General features: G+C 36.4%; 2 protein-coding genes across 6 annotated transcripts in view; both read right to left on the bottom strand.

Annotated features, from left to right (window-relative positions):
• Positions 1-2125: 2125 nt before the first annotated feature.
• LOC111609322 lies at positions 2126-20937 on the bottom strand. 3 transcript variants are annotated; one of them, XM_023337117.1, is made up of 19 exons: positions 20671-20937; positions 16535-16697; positions 13229-13556; positions 9518-9749; positions 9294-9399; positions 7894-8111; positions 7511-7642; positions 7229-7396; positions 6873-7009; positions 6642-6753; positions 6487-6567; positions 5794-5974; positions 5623-5712; positions 5458-5544; positions 4711-4771; positions 4332-4376; positions 4037-4224; positions 3150-3334; positions 2126-3036 (listed from the first exon to the last, which is right to left on the bottom strand). In XM_023337117.1, exons 3-19 carry the CDS (start codon positions 13369-13371, stop codon positions 2587-2589), a joined length of 2616 nt encoding a protein of 871 aa, XP_023192885.1. In that variant the 5' UTR covers positions 13372-13556; positions 16535-16697; positions 20671-20937; the 3' UTR covers positions 2126-2586. The 3 variants fall into 3 exon arrangements, with proteins under 3 accessions (XP_023192885.1, XP_023192886.1, XP_023192887.1); XM_023337118.1 differs by having other exon boundaries at positions 20817-20937; XM_023337119.1 differs by lacking the exons at positions 16535-16697; positions 20671-20937 and having other exon boundaries at positions 11938-13319.
• Positions 20938-21587: 650 nt separating this feature from the next.
• The window catches only part of LOC111609290 (heat shock 70 kDa protein 12A-like), a 58639-nt gene continuing 53397 nt past the window's right edge, over positions 21588-26829 (bottom strand). For all 3 annotated transcript variants that reach the window (XM_023336663.1, XM_023336664.1, XM_023336665.1), the window contains 3 exons: positions 24195-24305; positions 22960-23070; positions 21588-22405 (listed from right to left, as the gene is read on the bottom strand). In XM_023336663.1, the coding sequence (XP_023192431.1) occupies positions 21762-22405; positions 22960-23070; positions 24195-24305 (866 nt within the window). In that variant the 3' untranslated portion in view covers positions 21588-21761. The remainder of the gene's footprint in view (positions 22406-22959; positions 23071-24194; positions 24306-26829) is intronic.

Raw genomic sequence — 26829 nt, 5'->3', positions numbered from 1 at the left:
AGAAGTCTCTTCCCCCTTTTCGGAATGCAAATTTATTGCTCTGTCTTCAGCGGGGGAGGCAAAGGGCCCTGCTTCGGCCTGCTTCTTCAGCTGAATTCCCAAATGTTCAACAGAAAACTGTTCCAAATAAGAGTGTTGGCTATAACTGTTACACATGTCGTAGATTAACTGTATCAAGCATTAAAAATAATCATTTTTTCTTTAACAACTGGAAAATGTGATTTACTTACTTTAACAGAATTTGCTACCCACTCAGACTGGTGAGTTCAATCATGACATCGCCCCGTGTGTCAATGCACCCGCGATGGGGCGCATTCCATTTCAAACATTGAACGTGTGCCGCAACAATAAGACCCTGTGAGTTGTAAGTGCGAGGCTGTTATAAAGTAATGTATATGGTCATTGAGAGTGTAATTGTAGTGTGTAGTGTATTAAACTATGATCAGGGCTTCACTTTTTTCTCATATTTAGTTTAGCTGCACTATTACAGATAGTATGTGTTAACAAGGAGAAGCTGTATGGGAGAGTGATGCAAAAGAAGCCTTTTCAGCAATTACGCCTCAAACAGAGCCGCTTGAGGTCTGCAAAAGCACATTTGGACGAGCCAGCTTCATTTTGGAATAAGGTCCTGTGGACTGAAGAAACAAAGATTGAGTTGTTTGGTCATAAAAAAGGCATTATGCATGGCGGGGGAAAAAAAAAAACAGCATTCCAAGTAAAACACTTGCTACCCACTGTAAAATTTGGTGGAGGTTCCATCATGCTTTGGGGCTGTGTGGCCAATGCTGGTACTGGGAATCTTGTTAAAGTTGAGGGTCGCATGGATTCCTCTCAATATCAACAGATTCTTGAGAATAATGTTCAAGAAGCTGATACGAAGTTGAAGTTATGCCGGGGATGGATATTTCAGCAAGACAATGATCCAAAACACCGCTCCAAATCTACTCAGGCATTCATGCAGAGGAACAATTGCAATGTTCTGGATGGCCATCCCAGTCCAGACCTGAATATCACTGAACATCTGGGATGATTTGAAGCGGACTGTCCATGCTCGGCGACCATCACACTTAACTCAACTGGAATTGTTTTGTAAAGAGGAATGGTCAAAAATACCTTCATACAGGATCAAAGAACTCATTAAAAGCTACAGGAAGCAACTACAGGCTGTTATTTTTGCAAAAGGCAGATCTAATAAATATTAATGTCACTTTTCTGTTGAGGTGCCCATATTTTTGCACCTGTCAAATTTTCTGTTAATGCATATTGCACATTTTCTGTTAGTCCAATAAACCTCATTTCAATACTGAAATATTACTGTGTCCATTAGATATATCAAACTGAAGTAGCTTTTGCAAACACCCAAATATTTATACATAAAAATGATTAAGATTAATAGGGGTGCCCAAACTTTTTCATATGACTGTATGTTGCCGCTTTCTCAGGTAGGTTACAAACAGTTATGTCATAATGCCCCAGCCGGCATACCTAGGTGGGCCCCATAAGGGAAAAAAGAGGGCAGACAGTATAGGTCCCAAAATGGTTTGTTACCATTTTCCAAAGTGGCCCATATATTTTTTTTTATGTAAGCAGAGACAAATCACATAAGACTACATGTCAGAATTTTCTGACATACAGTTGGTGTTATTCAGACTCTCTGTCTTTATATTCCTGCCTGATCCGTCCCGCTGTGTGCTTAAATTTTAATGTAATATCTGGTGTGAAGGACGTCAATATTCGCGTTGCCCTCCTGAAAAACGCAAACATCAACACTAATATTAACTGCTCTATAACCTTTTAAACAACCAGGAATGTACATGTCCTTACAGTTGCAAAACTAAATGCAAATCTAACAGTAAGATAATTCTCACTAGTCTGTGCAGCCATCTGAGTGGTGGAGCAGTGGAAGGAGCGCTTAGACAGCAAACACTCAACCTGGATGCTGGTGTGAGGGGTCTCCTAAAAAAGTAGTCAATCATCCAACTGCAGATGATATATTATGGTGCTGCTGGCATTCTTACTAAAACCAGGAAGGTAAATCAAATCAACCAGTTTGTAAGTCCCTACATTCATACAGTCCATGTCGTAAGTTTTGAAATCTGTCTGAAATATCACAGAAACACTGGCGTAGCTCTTAATGAATTTTTAATACAGAGTAGTGCCCTTCAAAATAATGTAATTCTTGGATAACAGTCAAATATTTCTCAAATATGAACATCACAAAATTTTTGTCCACTACGTTTTAGTTATTTCGTTGTTGTGCCCAAATTTAAAGATATTATGTAAAGCACATTATGCAGCATCTCAAAATTAAGAGTTAAATTCAAACTGTAAATGAAGTTTAGTCATTAACAATGTCATACTGAACAAGAACATTAATAAATGTGAAAAAGAGTACAAAGCTGTAATGAGTAAAACTAAAATGCCCTTGATTATATATAGCTTGACTTAAAAAACAGATATGTCTCAACAATATCAAAAGCAATAAACTGAGATGTTAGAACAAAAAGCTTATATGAAAATCATCAAACAATGAACTTTTTATACTGGAATATGTGCTCTTCACATAGGACAGTAAGTGGCCATAAATCATGAAGATGATTCACAATCTATGCTGTTCTCTCCTTTGTCAACATTGTCGTCATCATCCTCTTCATCCTCTCCATCGTCAATGCTTTCATCATAGTCTATGTAATGTAGATCTGGAGACATAAGTGCTTGAGAATAAGAGTTAAACTCTGGTAGGTGATGATTTGGAGGAGGAGCACCAACTTCGATAAACCTCTTGAACATGTTCATTGCACTGTACATTTTCTTTTCTAACATGATAATGTTTTGATGAAGTACAGCTTTTGAACCAGGATCTGCAGTATCATTTATAGCTGAACTTAAATGTCCATGTTGTTGATGAAGGTGAAAAATGACAGTGTTCATCTCTCTCTTAAGTAGAAGCTTTTCTTCAGCTGCCCTAGTCTTCAAATGCAGGGCTTCTATTGCTCGACTTTTTAGGTTCTTTGGAACAACACCATGATCTTCAATCTTTAAAATAAGAGAACAATTGCAAGTGGAACCTTGTTAAAGCGTAGTAGCAACATAAAGTGAATAACAGCATGTAGAAAGTTGAATAAAACCTTTAGATCAATTCTACTCACTTGTTCATCAAACAATGTGTACAGCTGGGAGGAGGCATCACACAATTCTCGAAATTCTAAATGTGATGGAAAGATGCCAGTTTGTGGAGGCCACTGCAGATTATTGTACTCTGTAACAATCTTCTTCAGTTTCCTGTTACAGGCAGTCACTTGCTTGGACAGCCTTATAGCAACTCCCTGTCCATCTGTAAAGAAAGAAGAAATATAAATACTAGTAAAAAATAATACAACCAACACAATATGAAAACATGATACAATAGTCATTTATTGAAGTATGTTAAACATAATAAAAGGTCAACATCTGAAATAGTGTTTATCTCAATTTGGATTTTGTGAATACAAGTAGTGGCAGCCAATTCTACACAAGATATTCAACATGACACTAAAGTTCGCATAAGGAAATCTCAGTTTGTAGGTCAAAATCTATTACTGCCAATAATTGAATGATATTTTAATTGTACTCTTAAAAAAGTTATCCTCAGAATATAAAGACTGATAGTTCTTACAGTGACTTAATATCTGCAGTAATGCATAAGATCATTGAATGTCCATTAGAAAATGGATGTATTACAATACTCACTTATCTGTGCCTATTTACAACGGGCATTAGGTGAAAGACAGGATACACCCAAGAAACATATTCATACACCAAAGATAAATAACCATACACATCAAAAGCACATACCCATGACAAAGGACAAGTTGGAATAAACCAGTCACTTCTTACACTGCATAAAGAAGCTTAAGTACCCAGAGTGAACATATGCATGGTGCAGGGATAACATAAAGATTAAATTTAGGTTTACCACATGCTGGGATTCAACCACAAGACCTTTGAGCTTCAATTTTGCTAATGACCATACAGTCAAGAAAAGAAGTAGCGTTACCATTATATCTTCTTTTCAGGTTGAGAAGAGTGGTCCTCTCCCTTGCTTCATTTTGTGCTCGTCGTATCAGCTGACCTCTAAGTTCCTGGTCAACATCTCTCAGTGTTCTCTGGAAAATGTCATCCGAAGGGAGCCGCCTTCGTTTTACACCATGGTGTCTCTCAATTATTCGAAGATCCCTGTCCAGCCTAACCACAACAAAAACAAACAAAAAAAAAAAAACAACGCACAGTTTCTTTACTTGAGGCGAGAACTGTTGTTCAAATATAGAAGAGTACAAATTTCTGTCACTTACTGTGATTCATCTTCAATGAGTGACTCCTGTTTATGTGATCCGGATCTAAAAATGAAAACAAAGACTTTATATTGGCATAGCTTGTATAATTAGCTGAACTTAATACTTTGTCATTAATGTGGCAACATTCTAAGTCTTGTGTAAGTATTTCACAATGTTTATACATTATCTTATGCATGTCTGAGGTTAGTGCCTAGTAGTGAGGCTGCTTCCCATAGGTGAGGTTAGGAACATGGAACAACCACCAAATCGAGACATTTGACTAATTTTTTTTGTATTTACTACATGTCTTAAAAACTGCAGACCTTTGCAGCGCCCTCATCATTACAGACACACCACCAATCTGCCTACTGATTTGGTATTCAAAAAAGGATCATACCTGAGCTGGTTGATTTCGGTCAGCTTCATCACATAGTTCCTCTTCCATCTTGGAACAATCTCTGTAGATAAGTCAACAATGTATGTTATTGAACAATCCAATATCTCTGTGAATAATTGGAAATAATACGAATTACATCAAAATTTAATTTCCCTTTAGGATAAACATCCGTACATCTTCTTCCGCTTAGCAGCAGTCGGCCTATATGACTAAGGCACCCTGCATAGAAAACTGTTTTCGGCCGCTTGGGTGCATGGTTGAAAGCACGGCCAACAGGCTCACTGAAATGTGCCACACCTCCAGCTCTGGCAACAAAACGGGAACCAGGTGAACGGCGTCCATGCAAGGGAAGACTGTCTCCAGTGGTCATGCATAAGGGGTGTTATGGCTGCGCTTTGTCTGGTTCCTCTCCTAGGATCTGTCTGCCTTGGGTGACCCTACCAGGGGCATAAAGGCTCCGACAGCATAGCTCCTAGGATCATTGGGACACTCAAACCCCTCCACCACGTTAATGTGGCAGCCCATGGAGGGGTGCTACACAAAGCATTTTTGAATTTCAATGTAATATAGTTCAATTAATTTAAGAACCATAAACAATCCAGTTCATTACAAGTGTCATAGTCAAAAAAGATATTCAAACTCTGTTTAGATGTAGTCAAAGCAGCTTTGAAATGACATTCACAACATTGCCACTTGACACAAATGAAAAAAACAAACAAACAAACAAAAAAACAAAAAAAAACATACCTTTGTCTCTAGTTTTTAAATGTGCAGCTTGGGCTACATGTCTCTGTGTTTCCATCCATTGTTGTAGGTCATGTTCAGAAATGCTTACTATGGACAAAGGAAAAATAAATAAATGAATACAAAACTTTTTTTGCAATCAAAAGGTTTCAATTAAGACAAGCTTACTCGGTGACTCTTTCAAAACTGCAGAAATCTCTTCCTCAGCAATACTCGCAATCTTCTCGGCTTTGTCCCACCTCTGAAAAAGCTGCACATCTGTAAATAACAGCCAGTGTTTGAAGTTCAATTACAAAAGTTTCAGTAAATTATTAAATAAACTATGGACATATACTACACCTAGATCTGCAGATTTTCTTCTACCATAGTACAGGAGTGCGTCTGTGAGAAGGTCAAGGCGATGGGAGGGAGTCATCTCTTTAGTCACTCGAGAAAATCTTCTCAAAAACGACCATAACCTCTCCATGCATTCACCATCTGTTAGTCCAAATCCAGGAACTCGTCGCGTGCTGTACATGATCTGATTAACATAATTAATCATTACTGTAAAGTGTGCAACACCCAATATTGAGCCTAATATATTGGACATCATGTAGGCCTGTAACAATTACAAATGGACACCAAAGTTATTATCAATGGCAATGTTGTTTTTTGGAGGCCATATGAAATTTTAAATTATAATTAATAATGAAAATATAAGTAAATATTCTCAATATTAAATTTTTAATTATAAATAACACTTAACCCTGGAGCTGCAATACAATTAAAATATACAAAGTACATAAGCAAAAACACATAAGTGTCATGAAAATACTGCTGAGGCCAAAAAACCATACATAACACTGATGTTATCCAGTTTGTGTTGGAAACAGAACAAGAAAAGAGAAAAGGAATATATCATGGTATTTGAAACAATTAAGCTCATTTTCAATTGTCATGCAGCTTTATAGCAACAGGGTGAACAATATGTATATATGACGTAACAAGATGTTCAATTTGGTAGACTAACTTTAGAACAACCAAAAAAAATACCTGACACTGCAGTTTATGCCCATACACATGAAATGCTGGTACCGCCAGGGAAAGTCCTTTTGGGATTCCTTCTCCAGTTTTCTGTTCAATGACAGACAGTGTGTCACTATTGTTGTTATATTATAAAGAACTCGGACATTAAGAATTATACTCACACGGAAATGTCTGGACAGGACACATGCAATGTCATAAATGACATGCAGATTAATGTTTTTTTCTTTATATTTTTTCATCAGCTCTGTGATGACATATTTAGGATATGCAAGTCTGTTAAAAAAAATAGTTTGATAACAGCATAAGATAATGTATAAAAAATAATCCAAGAGTCTTTCAAATAATTGGATGATGTTATGTTAAAGTCATCCAAATACACTTTAAAAACTCACCTTTCTCCATGTGTCATGTTAAGAAGTATCAGTGGAACCTCGTGGCGACATGATGCTCCAAATACAGCAGTTATGTCTAATTTTTTTTGCTGGTTTTGGGAACGAAGTGCATTGCCAGCTTTAAACTTGCTACAGTTCTAAAAAATGAAGGAAAGAGGTCCTCAGTGAAACACATAAAACTTGAGGAATATACAAATTGTGTCAAAATAAATGAACGTGAAAATATTTTAAAATTAGAAAAATAGATATATATCTGTCATAAAATTCCTTTTAAGGGTATTTTTCAAAAAGCATTGACTAAAAATAAATAACAAGAAAGTTACCAGAATGGAAAATGAGATATGATATTTACTCACCTCTGTTGGTTGACAGTTGTCAGGATTTGACCCGACATACTCTTCAACATCTTCATCCCTGACAAACATTCTGTTACCCTGCAATGGCTCAGTGATACTACTTCCAGAGCTCTTTTTTCGTACGAGGCCAAAGTTGGCATCCAAAGCCACAATTACAGTGCCATCAGTCTGAAAAATAAACAGCAAGAATAAGGATAAGTCTGAAAGCTCTCAAAATGACATTTGTCCATTGTACTAATGTCTTCTAAAAGTATATTACGAATTTATCTCAGTGTGTCCAACCTTTATGCATGCCGGGCACACTGTGCCATCATCAAATTGGTCACAAAGGCCAACTAGTGACCTTCGTCGGAAGTGATAATGGCGAAACTGGGAAATAGACTCTCCTACTAGGGCTCTGTACAGCATATTAACCTGTAGTAAAAAGAGTCACAGTACTTATGTTTAATCTATTAATTCCAAAGGTACATAAGTAAAAAAAATAAATAAATAAATAAATACTGTAAAAAAAAAAATTCTAAATGAGAAAGCAGTAAATAACACATCTAGTCTACTGGAAATGCCATCAGTGACATTAATTTAAAGAAATATTTAATATATTAAACAGAATAAAAAAGTTGCAATATTGTTGACATATTTACTAGGACATATCTTTTTCTCTCTACCTCCATAACAGTAAGATTGTTTTTCCACCGTAAGGTGTTGATGAATCCCTCTACAGAGACCTGGCACTCCAAAGAAAGATGGACAAATAGCTCAAGAAGAGCCATTGAAAAAGCAGCCTGTGGCTTCTCCAGTGAAGCAGGCCAAAGGCCATACTTCAGAAGAGTGCAGACCTCAGGTTCGCATTTACAAAAACAAACTGTGCAATTAATGAGATGACCTAAAAAGACAAAGGAAGAAAAAAGATTACTGAAAACTCATTCCATTTTTTATCTCACAGAGTCAATAAATACACTGTTTTATAGAACTCGGAATTAAATCAGTCCACAATATGTGTTATACTTATACTTCGATTTTATAAGTTGTATAACAAATACATGATATCCATATGAGGAGTTGATCTTTTTATTACTGCTCCCTTTAGGGACCACCGAGCCACATCTATGCTTCTAAGATGGAATAGGACAGGGGTGACCAAAATTCGTCCTCGAGCACCTTCATTCTGCATGTTTTAGTTCTCTCTGTGGTGGTGGTAACAACCTTTCCAGCAGGTCAATGTTCTTCTACTGAGCCATCACTGGATCCAAGTGCATTAAACCAGGGACAGAACTAAAACCTGCAAAATGCTGGCCTTCGAGGACCGACTTTGGGCACCACTGGTGTAGGATGTATTGGGATTACACCCTAGGAGCTGGCCCAATTGGCTGGGTAGAGGGAAGTCTGGGAATCCTTAATTATGCTGTTACTTGGGTGACCTGACCCCAGATAAGCAGAAGGCAATGGATGGATGATATATCCCTTCTTTAAACATGTACAAACCAACGCAGACTTGCCATTTTAACTGTGTTTAACTTAACATGTGTTGTCTTTAACTGAGCTTCCCCTCCAATCTATGTATTTATGTAGTTTTCTATATTTGTGTATCCAAGTATAAATAAATAACAACAAAGAAGAATAAAAAGTTATTCCACAGTAAAAAGTCACATAAACATATATTCACGTGGGACAAGATTAATAATCATAAAGTGAAAACATAAATTTTACTAAATAAGATTTAGAATTTTGTAGAATATATACATATACACTGCTCAAAAAAATAAAGGGAACACTTAAACAACACAATGTAACTCCAAGTAAATCAAACTTCTGTGAAATCAAACTGTCCACTTAGGAAGCAACACTGATTGACAATCAATTTCACCTGCTGTTGTGCACATTCAACTTTGTACAGAACAAAGTATTCAATGAGAATATTTCATTCATTCAGATCTAGGATGTGTTATTTGAGTGTTCCCTTTATTTTTTTGAGCAGTATATATAAATATATATATATATATATATATATACATACACATATACACAAAATTAATTAATTAAAAAATTACATAGTGTAAAAACATACCTGTGTTGACAAAAGTCTTTACATCTCTGGAGTAAACAACATGGGTTCTGTGATCCCCACTTAAATGCAACACCAACTGCTGGAAAGCAGCCTCATAGCAGGTTTTCTAAAGAGACACAAAAAAGGACAGAGAAAAACCGAATTTTATGCAATTAAGAACTCATTCTCATTCTATACATATCAATTACAATATTTATTAGTACATTCAACAAAAATGAACTTACATTCCACTTTTCAGGGAGGTGCAAAGAATTTATGTGTACTGTGTAGACACAATCCTTGCAAAAAACACTGCTTCTGCTGCATTCCAGACAGCGGTATACTCCAGGTTTCTTGCACACAGAGCACATGTCAGAGAAAGGAGCGGAGGACTTATAGGACTCTTCCAAGACCTGATCTTTTAGTGCAGGGGTCCCCAAACTTTCTCCTGTGAGGGCCACATAACTTGTCCCTTCTCTGATGGGGGGCCGGGGTCATTTTGTAACAGAAAAAGTGTGACGATTGTAAGAGTGCTAAACATAAAAATGTATTGTTTTTCAGAAAGCACAATCAAATAACCTTTTCTGGATTCTTCAGAGAACAAAAGTCAGGAAATAACACTATTTATGAAATAAATAATAACCAAATAACACTGGGTTCTCCACATAAAAAAAAGGGTTAGGGTCAATTATATGCATGTATAAAATAGTTACTAACTAATAGTTAATAATAAATAAAGTTCATTACTAAGGAACATTTTATTGCAAAAGTCCAACTTATCAAATAAAAATGCACATATATGAAAATACTCTGGTATTGTTCAGGGGGCCGGACCAAATGTGGGGGCGGGCCGCATCTGGCCCGCGGGCTGTAGTTTGGGGACCACTGTTTTAGTGTATCCCATAGGCTCAGCTCCTTCCTTTTTGCCCTGGTATACGCGGTCCCTTCTTCCTTTGAGTTTTCAGTACAAATATCATGTGATGAGGGAAAAACAGTGTTGGTGTCAGATGAGCCTGCATGTGAGGGAATGTAGGAAAATTTTGCCCGAGCACCGATGGTTTTCCGAGTTACTTTTATTTTTTTGGTCTTACAACGGACACTGCTCTTATATTTAGGCATGGTTCTAAAGTGGGAGAGAACAGAAAGAAGACAGAAATACTGTAACACCGAGAAGCATAAAATAATAATAAAAAAACAAAATTTTAGCACATTGTTATTAAAGGTATGAAGGACAGCTACATTTGAACCTGACTGGCTTTTAAAAGGCTACTTTAGCGAGCTAAAGTAGCCTTTTTTTCTACCAAATAGGGTTAAAAACGTGTCTAAATCTGTACAAACACATGCTGTGCCACATACTCGCTAACATTAACTCATAGAACTACCATCAGCAGATTTATAAATGTAGACTTTCGGTCTTTTGAGGTTTTTTACTACATTTTAATTTGACAGATTCAGGGGCTACTCACCAGCTCCGACCGTGGAAAGTGTCGCGTCGAATGACGTAAGCTTCTTCTTCTTCTTCTTCTCTAATGTTTTGTCGGGTGCAATCCGTAATTTATTATTATTACTACTAATACAAATATTAAACATTTTAATATGGTACAAACACAGATTTTCATATAATCATATGAGCAAATCCATCCGTATTTTTTAATTTTAGTAATTTTTTAAATTAAAAATAAGATTAGGGCCAACCCTAACTTCTTCTTATCATTATTAATGGATTGCAAGCAACTTCGGATGTACATACTGCCACCTAGTGGAAGGCTATGAGGTTGAACAACTCATAACACTGCATAAATCTAGAATATACCTTTTAATTTCATTGTATGCTTATATATAATAAAATATATAATATATATAAATAAAATTGCACGACCGGAAGATAAAAACACGGCATGTATTGAGAGAACACGTCTTGTAAAGATCCAATAAAATTAACCAAGTATGTTAAATTTTGGCATTTATTTTGAGTGAATTATTGGAAAAAATCCAAAGAAATAAAAGGCATATTGGAAATATAGGTCTTTAAAAAAGCGAACAAAAATAAACAAAACAGAAAAAAACCCCTCCGGTTTTAGATTTTAGTGAGTTGTTTTTAAATACTGTAACGATTATTACAATACCTAATTAAAATCTTATGACGGATACGTTTGGCTTTTGTATTTTTAGTAAATTCTTAATATCCTGTTCAAATTCGCAGATAAATTATAGATAAAGGTTTTTAAAAAAAGGTTAAAAAAAAGGTTCTATTAGCGACAAGCGGCTGTTATCACCGATAGAATGGTTGATAACGGTTGATAACAGCCTGCTAGCAGGTAGAGCAGGGACCAACTGAGGCCATTCAATGGGGCTGATAACCACTGATAATCGCCATTCTACGGGATGATAACATCCGAAGCGGGTGACATGATCCTACAACGTCTCTGCATGACGTAGTTATTATCAAGATACTCGTTATTTTCCATATGTTATTTATACTTATTTAGGAATTACACAATTTACAATAAACTTGGAGAAGTAGACATGGATTCTTCTGCTTTAAAAAATATACATTTCTAAATATTGCTGAGCATGTAAATGAAAAATTGTTTATTGACTATGAAGGAAGAAAAAAAAAGATTGACTAAATAAATTTATGAGCATGGGGGAAAAAATAACTTACCGTACAGGAGGAACACAAACGCAGCTAACAGCCACATCTTCCTAAATGCCAAATCCTTACTAAAGGATTTCTTAATGATTCATTTAAACACCTCCTCAGACTAAAACAGAAAATAGTTTAAATTTGATTATGGTGTCAATTTAAGGTCCCCTCACTTCTTCGGCGTTGGATAAGCATGAAAGTCCCTTTCACTTTCACTTCTCATGCTCGTTCATGCAGCTTCCCCTAGGTGTGACTCAGCTGTTTCAACTAGCTTGTCTAGCTGCCGAGAATTGCGCATGCCCTGTCGCGGGAGCGCGCATCGCTCTAAACTCCCGCATATTGATGAGAAAACATTTATCATAAAAAAAACAACAAAATGTTTTCATGTTTAACATTTTTTTTATTCTTAATTAATGTTGTTCTTAATAATTATTTCACATTAATTGTTTGAAGCTCAACTTTGTTAATATTGATGAAACTGAAGCTCTTGTCACATTGGTGCCTTTAAGGACTTTTCTGTCCCTACAGATGTAGTATATTTGGTCAGAACTCATTTTCAGTTAAAGCTTCTCAGGACTGGAATAAAATATCAGAAAGCATAAGAACATATGAGTCTTTTAAATAATTTTCTGCAAACTTGAAAATATGACTCATTGATAATCAAATATGCAGGCACTGATATTGTGATTCATTATTTTTATTCAGTTTTTTTTGTATTGTTTATATTGTGGTGAACTTTTGTGCTATATGGATTTTTATTATTTTTTATTTGTAATATGTTAATATCTTCCTTGTAGATAATTTTTTTTCATTTGTCATTTTTTTGGCAGAAACTTTATGATTTGTCTGTATTACACTGTAATATATTGCATTTATATTGATTATACCTTGAGGGACTATAAGATGAAAACTAGCTTGCAATAAACAAACAAAAACAACTGAAAATGAATTAAACAAAAATAATTCAATTTTCTATACATTATGTGGATATTATGTTACTTTCTTATTAATAAACAACAGTCTAATTAAATATTTTTGGAGTATATATGTTTCTAAGTCCTTCCTCTGTCATATAGAGCCATCTTGAAGTTCTCAAAAAAATAATTTTTGTATGTGATGTATGTTGAATTTATGACAGGTTCATCTGTCGAGACATTGTCCAGCACCTTGGAGAGCAAGTTGTAAATTGGATTTTATATAACTCCAATACCGGTTCTATATTTTTCTTTCACGATGACAAAAGTAATACGCATAAATCAACTTTTTTATGATATTTTAATTTTATGACAGGCACCTGTACAGTACTGACCTTTGACATTGAGCACCACTTGCTTCATGGTCAGGATTTTTTCCCTTCTGTAGACGGTGCAGGTGTAGGTTCCCTGTAGTGTCTCTGTTTGTGGGGTACTTCAAGATCAAACTCAAGTTTCCACATTTAAATTTTGGCTTCATCTCCGTTCTGTCTTTGCTATGCCATAGTTGTTTTTCAGTCCTTAATAAACTCTCTGACTGATACCTGTGAACAATCCTGCCTGTCTTTCCCGTCCACTTTACTGTGACATTTTCAGGCAGACAGACTGCAGCTTTAAATGGCAGCAGAACAGACTCCTCTCCTGAATCCACCTCCACCCTGTAGACTGAGAAACAAAACAGATGAGCTGCACTGACAGCAGTGGAACTGATGATGTTGATGTTCACAGTAATGGAGCCTCAGTGAAATTTATGTGACCAGATGCTGACAGTGGATCCATGTGATATAAACTTTCATTCAAAAACAGATAGAAGAAACTGATTTTAAAAAGCTTCACATTCAAGTTTTAATTTTTTGTAATTATTAGATTATTATTTCATTTGATGGTCTTATAAATCATGAATTTATTGTATGTAGATATATAGTTTGGTAACACTTTATTTGACGGGTTGTGAATAAGACTGTCATGCTACAGTCATAAACATGACATAACACCTGTCATGAACATGAGTAAGTCTTCATAAATATTTATGACTGTTGTCATAAATTGTCATTTGGTAAATCATGACACTTTTAATATAAAGTTGACATTGTTCAAAATGTCTTTGTTATGACAACTTGTAATCCTCAAACATAACTTTTTACCGTTGCAACAATAAAACACACTCAGTTAATCTTCCTTAAGTATGAGCAGACATCAATAGAAAATATGACCGGCATGCATTTCCTCACATTTCAACATACTGGGCCAACAGATTCAGTAATTTATGTAACTGCACATTGTTACGAGTAAAACATCCTGTTCTGAGGGAAGAAGCAAAAAACAAACTACAGAAAGCTGCAGAAATCCTGAGACTGACAAACCAAACAGCTCTACTCAGACTTCTCAGTTTCAAGTCTTCGCTATGAACTAATTGAAGTTTTTCCAACCAAAGGTTTAAGAATCAACTTTCCAACAGGTCACTGAAAGCACCGTCTGAGCAGGAACTGATAATAAATATTTTCAAAATAAAGTTCTATCAGCAACAGCTCCTAAATTAACTTGGAAAACTTATGCAAAGTTCACATTTTGCACAGTTTTGTTCTTCCATTTGAGCCTGAACGGCTTAAAAAACAAAAAGCAAAAACAGACAACAAATGGCAATGAGTTAATGGTTTTTGGTGTCAGAAAAATTTGCCATTTCAAAAACCTCAAGATTTTTAAGTCAACATTGACAGGCACAGCTACCCAGCAACCCCATCCAAACCCGTTCAGCAACCCAATCAGATCTCCATCATGTTTGGTCAGCTGGTTTTACTGCTGTATATTTGCTGTACAATGGCTGCTGGAAAAGACAAGTGTTTTGTTACTGACTTGTCATCCAGAAACCACTTGCTGAATTCTTGTTGGTTGTGCAGGAGGCTCTACTTCTGCTTTTCAAAGGTGTACAGTTACATAAATGCACATCTGTTTGCAGCCATTTTCATGTGTGAATGTAAACATTGAGTTGGGGGTGTGGCCAGCAGCAGCTTATTTGAATTTAAAGTGACAGGACAACCCTAAAACAGCTCATTCTGAAAGGAGGTCGAAATAGTCAGAACGAACATAAAATCTCATCGTCTAAGAATGATTTTATATTAAAACATGTAATTGACAGGTTTTGTGCAGAACAACAGCCTAACTTGTTCAAAGAAAAATTTGAATTATTCTGTTGGCTGCAATCTACAACTTCACCACTAGATGTCTCCACATGAGACAAATAAAAACTTCCTGCTGAACCAGTTTAATACGTTTAGATTTCAGGATTTCCTGCCAACAGGCAGCTGAAACCAGCTTCACTGAATCAGTGAAGCTGAGCGTTAACTGAGGCTGGTGCTGCTGGTCTCTGACTGACCCATGAAGACCAGAACCAGAAACCCAAACAGCCTGAAGCGGGACTTGTTTGTGCAGCACGTAGAGTACAGATGTGGCGACTGCTTGACGACTTCCAGCTCAGCAGCTATCAGGGCTTACGGCTCCATCTATCATGCTTGTGGACTGACGGTGCGTTCAGGCGCTCTGGGATTAGTCCTACATTCTTCTTACAGATAAATCTGAGGCGCCGGAGCAGAAATGCTGTTTCTAAGAGCGTCGGACCTTTTTTACAAGCAGGAGTAAAACAGAGCAGACTGAGTCAGCTGACTGATTCAGTTAGACGGTCCTGATCTGACCTGAGAGCAGCTCTGAGTTTTGTTCCTGATGTTGAGTTCAGAGGCAAACAGACGAGAGATGCTCCTCGTTTTCTGCTCCAACACTTTGATGAAGAGTCTTTAGATTTTCAAAACATTTAGATTCAGAACAACGAACAATGTATTCAGTTGAAGGTGTCAGTTTATGGAACAATCTTGACATTCATTTCGATTCAATTCAAAAATACTTTCATGATCCCAAAGGGAAATTAAATGTTGTTATAACTCAAATAATTCAAAAGGGTTTTTGAAAAACTTTCTAAACCTATTTCTGCCTTTAAAATACATTTCAAAATAATTTTGATGAAGCAATATGGGATGGAAAAAGCTGATGTATTGTGTACTTTTGGTTTATTTTTGTATATTTGAAATATGTCTAATAATTTCCTAAGCAGAAAAGCTAATTTTCTGTATATGTGAATGAGTTATAAGATATTATAAGCTTGTAAATCTTTCTGCTCTTTTTCCATTCATGATTTCTTTTAGTTGACACATGAACTATTCGTATCTATTATCAAGTGAATGAACTAAAAAATATTTGCATGTTCCAGAGATTATAACTGAGCAGTGATAGCGTGTTATTAAGAATAAGAAAACCTTCTTATTAAACCTTCAGCAGCTTTATTCTCCATCATAAACTAAGTTTGAAACTGTTAAGTCTGAGATGAGAGAGACTGTAAAACTATTTACATTCTGCAAAGTCATTTTCTTCATTCAGCTCGGAGGCTTTGATCTAAACTCAGAGAAAATAAACATGAAGAAAACCACAAATGAGGAAGAATTAAGCAGCTCTGTTTATCAATCGGCTTCCTGTCGTTTGAACTGAGATCCACACCCACAGCGGTTTTCTGTTAAAGCGACTGCAGCTTCAGTAAAGTGATAAATTATTTAGAAACATGTGATCTTGACATGTTAGTGTTGGAGTTAATGCCTCACCTTCCCCTCCAGCCGGGCGTCTCCCCCCAGACTGACCCTGACGTTTCGAGGCGGCAGGACGAAAGCTGGAGGCTCGTTGCTATGGAAACCACATCCTGTTGGTGAAGCTGTGACCTCACAGAGAGGAGGAGGAGCAGCAGACAGCCGGACATCACTCATCATGCTGTTAGGAAGAAACACACACAGACGTCTGCTTAACTATCAGATCATCAGTTAATGAAGAAAACTTCAACTTTCATTATAAGTTTCAAACTTAATATATTTATTATTACTATAAATATATATTTCAACGTTAACCATCAGAAACTGTCAGGACTCCAGTTAAAGCTGCTTTCCAACAGATCAATTTAGAGTTAAATAGCATTAGAAGAAACATAACAGGAATATTAGATTAATAAATGTGGAAATTAAGAAAAAAACAATATTTAAATCTTTTTTATGTTTTCACAATAAAGATTAATATCAGGTGGATGACTGGATGCTAACTGGCTGGTTTAAACTGAATATACTTGAGTTCAACAATCCAACAATTTTAAGATCAGTCTTAAAATTTATCTGTCATCTTTTTTTTTGTGGAGTTGCAGTTTAGAGAACTATGATTAAGTGTCAAAGTCATTGTAGAAAAATAATCAACACAGAGGATTTTCTGACATCAGTGAATATTCACATTTTTTTTAATTATGGGGTTGAAATTTCCTCCAAATAAACCTCATAACCTTGAGTTTAGATTCTTGTTTACAAGAAAAATATTGGATACTCTCTGATGTTGAAAATCTTAATTTGCAAGTTCAAGCATCAAAATTCTCCCAGTCATTGCAGCCATGTTGTAGCTTCTTCTTCACCTTCTCAGGCGTTTTGCTGTATCCTGTTTCAGGCGTCCACTTCTAGTTTTTTTTCTCACAAATTCCACAATTTATGTCAGAAAATATGTTTCATTTTATGCCTTTAATCATGGAAAATTATATTTTTTTCTTGCAAATGTACAATTTTTTGACATAAGAACATAACCACGTTTTTTTGTAAATATGTGAAATTCAACTTAAAATGTATTTTTTTCTATCAACCATGGTACCAATACTCTGTTTTATAGAACAGACTAATGACCAACTTGGACTTATTTTAGGGATTAGCTGAATGTTTTCTTCATGTCTGCTGGATGTCGTAGATATTTGGCCAAGTGTGGCTGGTTGGTTATTTTATCTGTATTTTCTGAACAAACAGCAGCAGCCTGCTGGTCATTTTCCTGTTCAAACTCTCTGCTGCTGCCATACAAGGATTTTAAACCTTCAATATTTGCTAAAAACAACCAACTTTCTCCAAATGAAGCATTTTTATCTAAACATTGATCTTTGTTTCCATTTAAGTCAACAGAACAACCTGAGTGAAGTTGGTCTCCTCACCTTCTTCAAATCAAACAAAATTGGTGTCAAAATTATGCAGGAAATCTTTTTGTTTGTGCTGCTATCATTTTAAAGATAATAAATGTTTTCAAAGGTCATAAAAGGTCAACTGGCCCCATCAAATTTTATGACATAAAACTACATAGGTGTCCCTCAACTCTGCTACATTTGTGCTGATAAAATTTGTTTGTGCTGCTTTTGTTTTGAAGATATTAATGAAAACAAACATAATTGTTGTATTGCAACCAATTTTGTTTGTTCTTATATCATTTCAAAGGAATTGATAAAAATGTTTCCAGAGATCAAAGGTAAACCAGACCCCACTTTTTTAAAACTCAAACTAAATTGGTGTCCATCAACTCTGCTACGTTTGTGCAGCAGAAATTTCCATTTGTGATGCTTTTGTTTTGAAGATATTCCTGGCTGCCCTCTGATAAACTCTGGAAACTATTTCATTAGTATCTTTAAAATGATAGCGGCACAAATAAAAGTTTTTGTGGCACAAACATAGCAGAACTGATTGACACCACTTTTGCTTGATTTTGCTAAAGTGGGGTCGGTGACTGGTTGACCTTTCATGACCTCTGCAAACATTTATTAATATTTTTAACAGCAGCAGTAGAAACAAAAACTTTGCTGCACAAACATTTCACACAGATTTTGCTTGATTTGAAGACGATGAAGGAAACAGAAGTTTGGAGGATTTTCTTCATGTGATCCAAACAGAAAATAAAAACAGATTCCTGCAGAGAAGTTGAAGGTCACAGAAACTCCTCGGTTCTGTTGGTACCGGTTCCGATGAAGTCATATGACCTGTGAACAAACAGCTGATAGCAGATCAATAACAGTTTCAGCCTCAGATAAAACCCAGCACTGTGACTCTGACTGATGGGAATGTTTGTTATCAGCAGGTTCTGTTGATTCTGTCAGAACCAACAGAACCAGGAACCAGAGGGAGAGAGAGACTGAGGTCAGCGAACGCTCTCAGCCGTCTGTGTTTGTCATTAACAGAGTTTGTTATCAGGACGGAAACAGTTTGCTGCTGATTCTCACACTGAACCACAAACACTGGAAACTAGAAGCCAGAGCTCAACGTTTACTGGTGAAAACTCATTTTATTTAAATGAATCCAAAAATCCGTATAAATCTGCTACAGACGTAGTAACTACAGAACACAATTCAAAACAAGAGCAGCTCTGATGGTCCAGTAAAAGAAACTGTTTTATTTCCAGATAAACTGATGTTCAGTTTGCTTTATGTCACATCAGGTCATGATGTTGCCATCTCAGCTTCACAACCTTAGTCCAGTAAGAACCACAGTCTCCCAGTAACAAACTGGATGCAGGTCAGACCTGAGCCTTTTTGGGGTCCTAAGAAGATTTTAATTCTGTTAAAGACCAAACCAACACGTCAACAAAAGATGACAGGTTGGTACTAATTTCAACCTTATAAAAGCAGCAAACAAGCAAAGATGCTCTAATTAATTAGCATTTTGAAATGCAGAGTGAGGCATATTAATTTAACTAAATGAAATTAGTAATTATTTCAATCATTGGTCAACTAATTTAGTAAATTATTAATCATTAACTGGAAAATACAGACTCCGAAAAAAAAAAAAACATTTTCTGAAAGAACAACACACTCAGAGCAGTAATTAGGGTAAAACTTAACAAAACATGTTTTCATTTTGCATTTAAGATAACACAGAACTCATCAAGTGACAGTTTTAGCTTAAATTCTGTAAAATAAATCACCATTTAAACACCTTTTGCTGCCCGATTATTAAAATAGTCAACAGATCAGCCCAACACTGTATTGATGTTGAGTTAAGTAGAAAGATTAACTCAACATTAATCTTTCTTTAATTCTAAAAGAATAAAAGTATTATTTTAGCTGCAGATGTTTCATTTGCTTTAAACCAGCTAATATTCACTAAATGAAACCTGTAATTGCTCATTAGACAATGAAATGTTTTTTATTTATTATCTAAAAATGAATTGAATTATGTAGCCCAAACCTTTGTTGCAGCTTTATTATAAGGAGATTTAATTTCTTCAAGCTCTTCTCTCCTGGACTGACCAGTTAAACAGTTAATGATGATCAACTTGATTAAAGATGAAAATCTTCATCAGCTGCACTGAGAGTTCAACCTCAGGTTCATCTGAAGCTTTTCTGTCCTGAAAACTTCCCATCATGCTGCAGGTTTTAATCAGAGCAGATTCCTTCCTGTCAGTCGACCGTTTCACAAACATCCTTCACAGCTGAGAGACTCAGCTTCTGGTTCCCACATTCAGCCTCAGAGATTCACACAGAAACGACACGTTTGATTCCCAGAGCAGCTTCAGAGTCTGAGATCAGGAGGAAACCATCAGCTGATGAAGCTGCTGGTTGATACATGATGTCTGACTTTAAACAGCTTCAGCTGCTGATCTCACTCTGATCAGTGACCAGCTTTGATCTGGTTCTGGTCATCAGCTCAGGTTCTGATGAAAACAGCTAGATGAGACACATTAATGTGATAAAACACATTTAAAGAGTCTCCAGGTGATAATTGTCCATCATGTGAGACTGAATCACATCTCAGCTCTGAACAGGCTGCAGCAGTTCAGTCTGACTGATGATCCTTCATCTACATTTCTCTGCAGCAGCCAGAAGAAAACAGGAAAACTGAAACAGACTCTTCATTTCATCACCAAACATCAGGAGAACATGCAGCAGAAAGGCCATCAGACTGACCTTTGACCTGGGAAACTGAGATAATCTGTAGGTTGTTTCCAGACATGAAGACGTTAAAGATGAAGATGAAGCAGCTCTGACTCCGCCCACCTCAAAGGTTGAAGGTAAAAAGCAGCTAAAGGTGAAAGTTAGTGAGCAGGTCTGACCTGATGCAGCAGCAGGAGGAGAACTTCAGTCCTCTGAGCAGATCCTGTTCTTCACTCCAACAAGCCGTTCATTCAGCAGCAGGACTCCTCCTCTTCCTCACTCTCTTCCTCCTGCTGCTCCTCTGAGATCTCCTCTGTCTGTCACAGGAGGAAGAGGAGGAGCTCAGATCATGATGAAGGTCTCTGTTCAGACTCAACTTCTAGCGGCTCTGACGTCATGAAATGTAGCGAAACTTAAACCAAGATAAACCTTTTCTGCTTTAAGTGCGCCATCTAGTGAATAAATGTGTTACTACAGGTGCTGCCTGTAGAAAATGTTGAGTGGAATTACAATTAAAAATAATATATAATATTGTTTTAATGAGTGGTTCATATATTTTATCTGTATTTTTATTTTTCAGAAATAATATATAATGATTACATACTCATTAAACACATAAGAAAACTCGTTATTCCAAAAAATATCACATCCAGATTCTAATTAAAGTGCAACTGTATAAATATAAGACATGAACAATAAACCACCTCAAGACGGTTAATTAATCAAATATCAGTTTTCTAAAGCTCTAATTATATAAGCAGCACATTAATAAAATGATAAAAACAAGTTATCTTTCAGGGAGCAACACTAATTTATCAATTTAAGTTTTAAAACATTCACACCTGCATGTTGACCTTTCAGGTCCAAACTAACTTTTTAAACCAAAAACCAAACGGCTCCAAAAACAGAATAAAAACCACAACAAACAGAAGGGAGGCAGAAAAACCAGGTTAAATAAAAAATAACTTTTATTTTTAATTCAGTTTACAAATTCAAGACTGATTTATTGGTTTCTGGTTCTAAACTGAAAAAGATGGACCATGGAAAACGTTTTACAAACATACAGAAAACAAACTATACACATTGTCTGGATTATTCAGAACAAAAAACAGGAGAATTAAATCTCATGATAAACATTTGAACCAAGCTGGATGTTTTCTCTTAGACTCCACCAACTTTGGGTTTCTCCCCAACTCTACGGCTCCTTTCAGGATCGCTTCCTGGGGTCTAAGAGGACACAGGACTTTATACTGAGGTTCAAACTGATCAGTGATGTGCTGACGTAGAATCTGGCTCTCAGCAAATCCTCCCACTAACACAATAAACCCAATGTTGAGATTTTTGTCTAATATTTCCCCTAGTCTCTTGGTGATTTCCTGCAGACTCTCATCATAGAATGATTTGAGTTTTTCTCGGGAGATTCTGATAGATCCATCATCCCAGGAAGCTCCTTCCACTGAACCAAAGAACGTTTTAATCTCTTTCTTTTTCTTTTTCTGAGCCAACATGACCAGGTTACAAGGGCAACTGATTTGAACATCTTCACCTAAATGTTTGAGACGATTAAAATCATACATCATCTTCTGAACCTCATTGGGGAATTTTTCCTCATATACATTCCAGACTTCATTAGAGAAAATTTCTCTCAGGGACTCTTTGAATTTTCTGTCCACATGTTTTCCTCCCAGATTGTCCTTAGAGTCGTTGTGCAGCTTCTTCGTGGCTCCTCCTTCCAGGACTTCATCAACAGTGAAGTGAATATTTTCATCTGTTGACAAACGGAAAGAGAATAAATCAGATTAAATGATAAATCTCAGAACAACTTACTGAACATTCTAATTCACATTTAATAAGAAATACAAAAATAAAAGACTTCATCTGTCCACTATATAACCCAGTTATCCCTGCAGAGTTGTCGGGGTGTTGGTGTCTATTTCCCCAGTAATCACTGGGCGAGAGACAGGTCTCTCTTGGACAGGTCACCATCAGAGGACAACACAGAGACACACAGGACAGACAAACACACTCACATATAAAGATGATTTACAGAGACCAGTTAACCTAACAGTCATAGTTCTGGACTGTGGGAGGAAGTCGGAGTACCCAGAGAGAAACCAGGCATGAACAGGGAGAACATAGAAACTCCATGTAGAAAGACCCCAGACTGGGATTCAAACCCAGAACCTTCTTGCTGCAAGGCAGCAGGGAAACCAGCTGATCCACAGAGCAACACAACATCACTTCAATAAGTTTATTGTGAACACAAATAGTTTTAAAACTCGTCTCTCACTAAACATTTAAATAACGGTGAGTAACTTTTACCTCCACAGTCGACAACAAGGTACCGTTTCCCGTCTCTTTGGGTCTCCAGCAGAACTTTGGCTTCTTCTGGTTCCACAGTAAACTGTACGGCCTCCTGACTTCCTGCTGGATCTGTAGAAACACAGAAACTCACTGAGCTGCTCTGTGAACAATGATCAATGTTTTTACAGGTAGATTCAGGTTTTAGTTCATTTATCTTCTGTCTCTGTTGCCATGGTGATGCTGTAAATCTCTGGAGAAGAATTTTCCAGATCAGTGATGATCCAGAGTTAAAGCAGATCCTCAGACCGATCATAGAAAGATAAGAAAATAATAAAATGGAAAGAGAGACTTTAACAGAAATCTGAGTACAAAAGATGTAGAAAGTGTGTGGATTCATTGTTAGAGGAAGTGATGTCACTCTCATATTGATGGGCCTGAGGTGTAAAATGTATGCATCCACATGAAGCCTGCATCAACTTTAAAATATTTTTAAAAAATATTAAAGTTGCTGACAAAACAACTTTAATCCTTTTATGCATAGTGGTCACAACGATGGACAGCTATCTAAAAGCCATTTTCTTGTGCTTCTTGTGGAGTTTTATGTTATAAATGCACACAGACCACTGAAGTGGACACTAAAGCATCATAATCTATCATCTACTGGCCATCAGCTGCAAATGCAAGAAATTATTTTTGTTAAATCCAATATGGCCGACAGACATAAAAGCATGAGAATGATAAATCTCAGAACAGAACTTATTGAACATTCTAATTCACATTTAACAAAAAATACAAAAAAATGACTTCATCTGTCCACTATATAACCCAGTTATCCCTGCAGAGTTGTCGGGGTGTTGGTGCTTATTTCCCCAGTAATCACTGGGCGAGAGACAGGTCTCTCTTGGACAGGTCACCATCAGAGGACAACACAGAGACACACAGGACAGACAAACACACTCACATATAAAGATGATTTACAGAGACCAGTTAACCTAACAGTCATAGTTCTGGACTGTGGGAGGAAGTCGGAGTACCCAGAGAGAAACCAGGCATGAACAGGGAGAACATGGAAACTCCATGCAGAAAGACCCCAGACTGGGATTCAAACCCAGAACCTTCTTGCTGCAAGGCAGCAGGGAAACCAGCTGATCCACAGAGCAACACATCATCACTTCAATAAGTTTATTGTGAACACAAATAGTTTTAAAACTCGTCTCTCACTAAACATTTAAATAACAGTGAGTAACATTTACCTCCACAGTCGACCCCAAGGTACCGTTTCCCGTCTCTTTGGGTCTCCAGCAGAACTTTGGTTTCTTCTGGTTCCACAGTAAACTGTACGGCCTCCTGACTTCCTGCTGGATCTGTAGAAACACAGAAACTCACTGAGCTGCTCTATGATCAATGATCAATGTTTTTACAGGTAGATTCAGGTTTTAGTTCATTTATCCTCCCTCTCTGTTGCCATGGTGATGCTGTAAATCTCTGGAGAAGGATTTTCCAGATCAGTGATGATCCAGAGTTAAAGCAGATCCTCAGACCGATCATAGAGAGATAAGAAAATAATAAAATGGAAAGAGAGACTTTAACAGAAATCTGAGTACAAAAGATGTAGAAAGTGTGTGGATTCATTGTTAGAGGAAGTGATGTCACTCTCATATTGATGGGCCTGAGGTGTAAAATTTATTCATCCACATGAAGCCTGCATCAACTTTAAAATATTTTTAAAAAATATTAAAGTTGCTGACAAAGCAACTTTAACCCTTTTATGCATAGTGGTCACAATGGTGGACAGTTATCTAAAAGCCATTTTCTTCTGCTTCTTGTGGATTTTTATGTTATAAATGCACACAGACCACTGAAGTGGACACTAAAGCATCATAAAATACACTATCATCTACTGGCCATCAGCTGCAAATGCAAGAAATTATTGTTGTTAAATCCAATATGGCCGACAGACATAAAAGCATGAGAATGATAAATCTCAGAACAGAACTTACTGAACATTCTAATTCACATTTAACAAAAAAAAAAAAAAAAAGACTTCATCCATCCACTATATAACCCAGTTATCCCTGCAGAGTTGTCGGGGTGTTGGTGCCCATTTCCGCAGTAATCACTGGGCGAGAGACAGGTCTCTCTTGGACAGGTCACCATCAGAGGACAACACAGAGACACACAGGTTTGAGTGTTTGCCTTGAGTGTTTTGAAGTGCTTTGAGTATTTTTGAAGTGTTTGCAGAAACTCTGGAAGCGGCCTGAGGAGTGAAAAGGACCATGAAAGAGACGACCCAGCAGCGTCCATGACCCAGAGGAACTGCAAACCGATAGTCTTATCCTATGAAACCTGCTTTTGAAGACTATAAATGAGTTGTATTCATATGAGTGTGCAGCTGGTTTTTTGCTCCCCTTCCCTGCAGGGCTGCACACTGCCATGTAACTAGGGTGTTCCTAATTCTAATAAAAGCAGGATGAGACTCAATTGAAGCTTCAGAGCATAGGCCGAAATCTGTAACTGGGTTTCAACTGTGTTCTCTCCCTGCAGGTAAAACTTAAGTTCTGACTCTTGTCTCTTTTTTGTGTCTGTGTTCAGGTACTTTAGAGCTAACATACAATATTGTGCAAATGTTTCTGAAGGCAATTTCTTGCCATTTTCCCTCTGAGAAATACAACTTTTTATTTTAACAGTCTTGATCATTTATTTTTCTGATTTTAGAAGAAGATTTTACTTTTTGTCCTCAGCAGATTAACAGAATCTGAAAGTCTTTAGACCTGAATGATCCATCATCCTGATTCTTCTAGATCCCAAGTTTTCAACTAAAGACTCTTTGGAGATAAAATAGTTTCAGTCTATCAAACGATTTTCTATATTATTTTTATCACAAAGTTATTGATGATCACTGATGTACATTTTAAGTTCAGGAACTTTTTCTGATGGCCAGAGTTAAGAAGTAAAGACAAATTTATCTGAAAATGGTCAAATAGTGAAGCAGAAGAAAATGTCATGAAAACTAAAATCTTTAGAAAACCTGAAAATCAAGCGATCATGATCACATTAAAGATAGTCTGGCTCTCCTTTAATGATTTATCAATTATTCTGATCGGTTTACAGTCATGTTTAATTATGATGATAGATTATCTGAAACAACAGCTCTGCTGGTTTTACATGAACACATTGAGAATTAAAAAGCCTTAAAAGTATTTTAACAAACCAATAAAATATTTAAACATTTTATTGGGTATTTAACAACCTGGTGTTATTTAACTACGTTGTTAAAAACAATCTGGTTATGTTATTTAAAACATAACCAGATTGTTATTTTAAATGATATCAATGAGAGAACATCTATGAGTTTGTGTAGAAAACTTAAACTTAACTGTTGTTTCCTGTTTCTTTTGGTTTTCTGATCAAATCATCAATTTTCTAACTTTTTTCCAGCATCATGTTTGAGACTAAATTCTAATTAACCATTCAGCCACATTTTTAAATTCAATTTCAGTTCTAAACCCAGATCTGATTACTGTTAAACCATCAGAATCAAGAAATCAGGTAAACAGAACCTGCCTAACAACATGAAGTAGGCGATGTCATGGTTTATTCTAAATAAAGTAAAGAACAAATGAGAAACCAAGTCATTGAGATCAGTCTAGAAGTTCAAATTCAAAAATACTCTTTTGATTCCAAAGTGAAATTAAATAAAGTTAGAAAGTCATTTCTAAGGTGGTAGAGTCTCAGTGAACAAAGTGAAAGTTATTATCCATAAATAGAGAAAACAGTGAACAGTGATGAACCTTCACAGGAGAAACTGACCAACCAAAATGACTCCAACATCAACGACTCAAAGAAGAAGAAGAAATATCTAAAGGTCTGCAGGCCTCACTGCCTCAG

This window comes from Xiphophorus maculatus, chromosome 7, assembly GCF_002775205.1.
Source record: "Xiphophorus maculatus strain JP 163 A chromosome 7, X_maculatus-5.0-male, whole genome shotgun sequence".
Lineage (NCBI taxonomy): Eukaryota > Metazoa > Chordata > Actinopteri > Cyprinodontiformes > Poeciliidae > Xiphophorus > Xiphophorus maculatus.
Note: the sequence above shows the minus strand (reverse complement) of the source record. Positions and strands in the feature narration are given on the sequence as shown.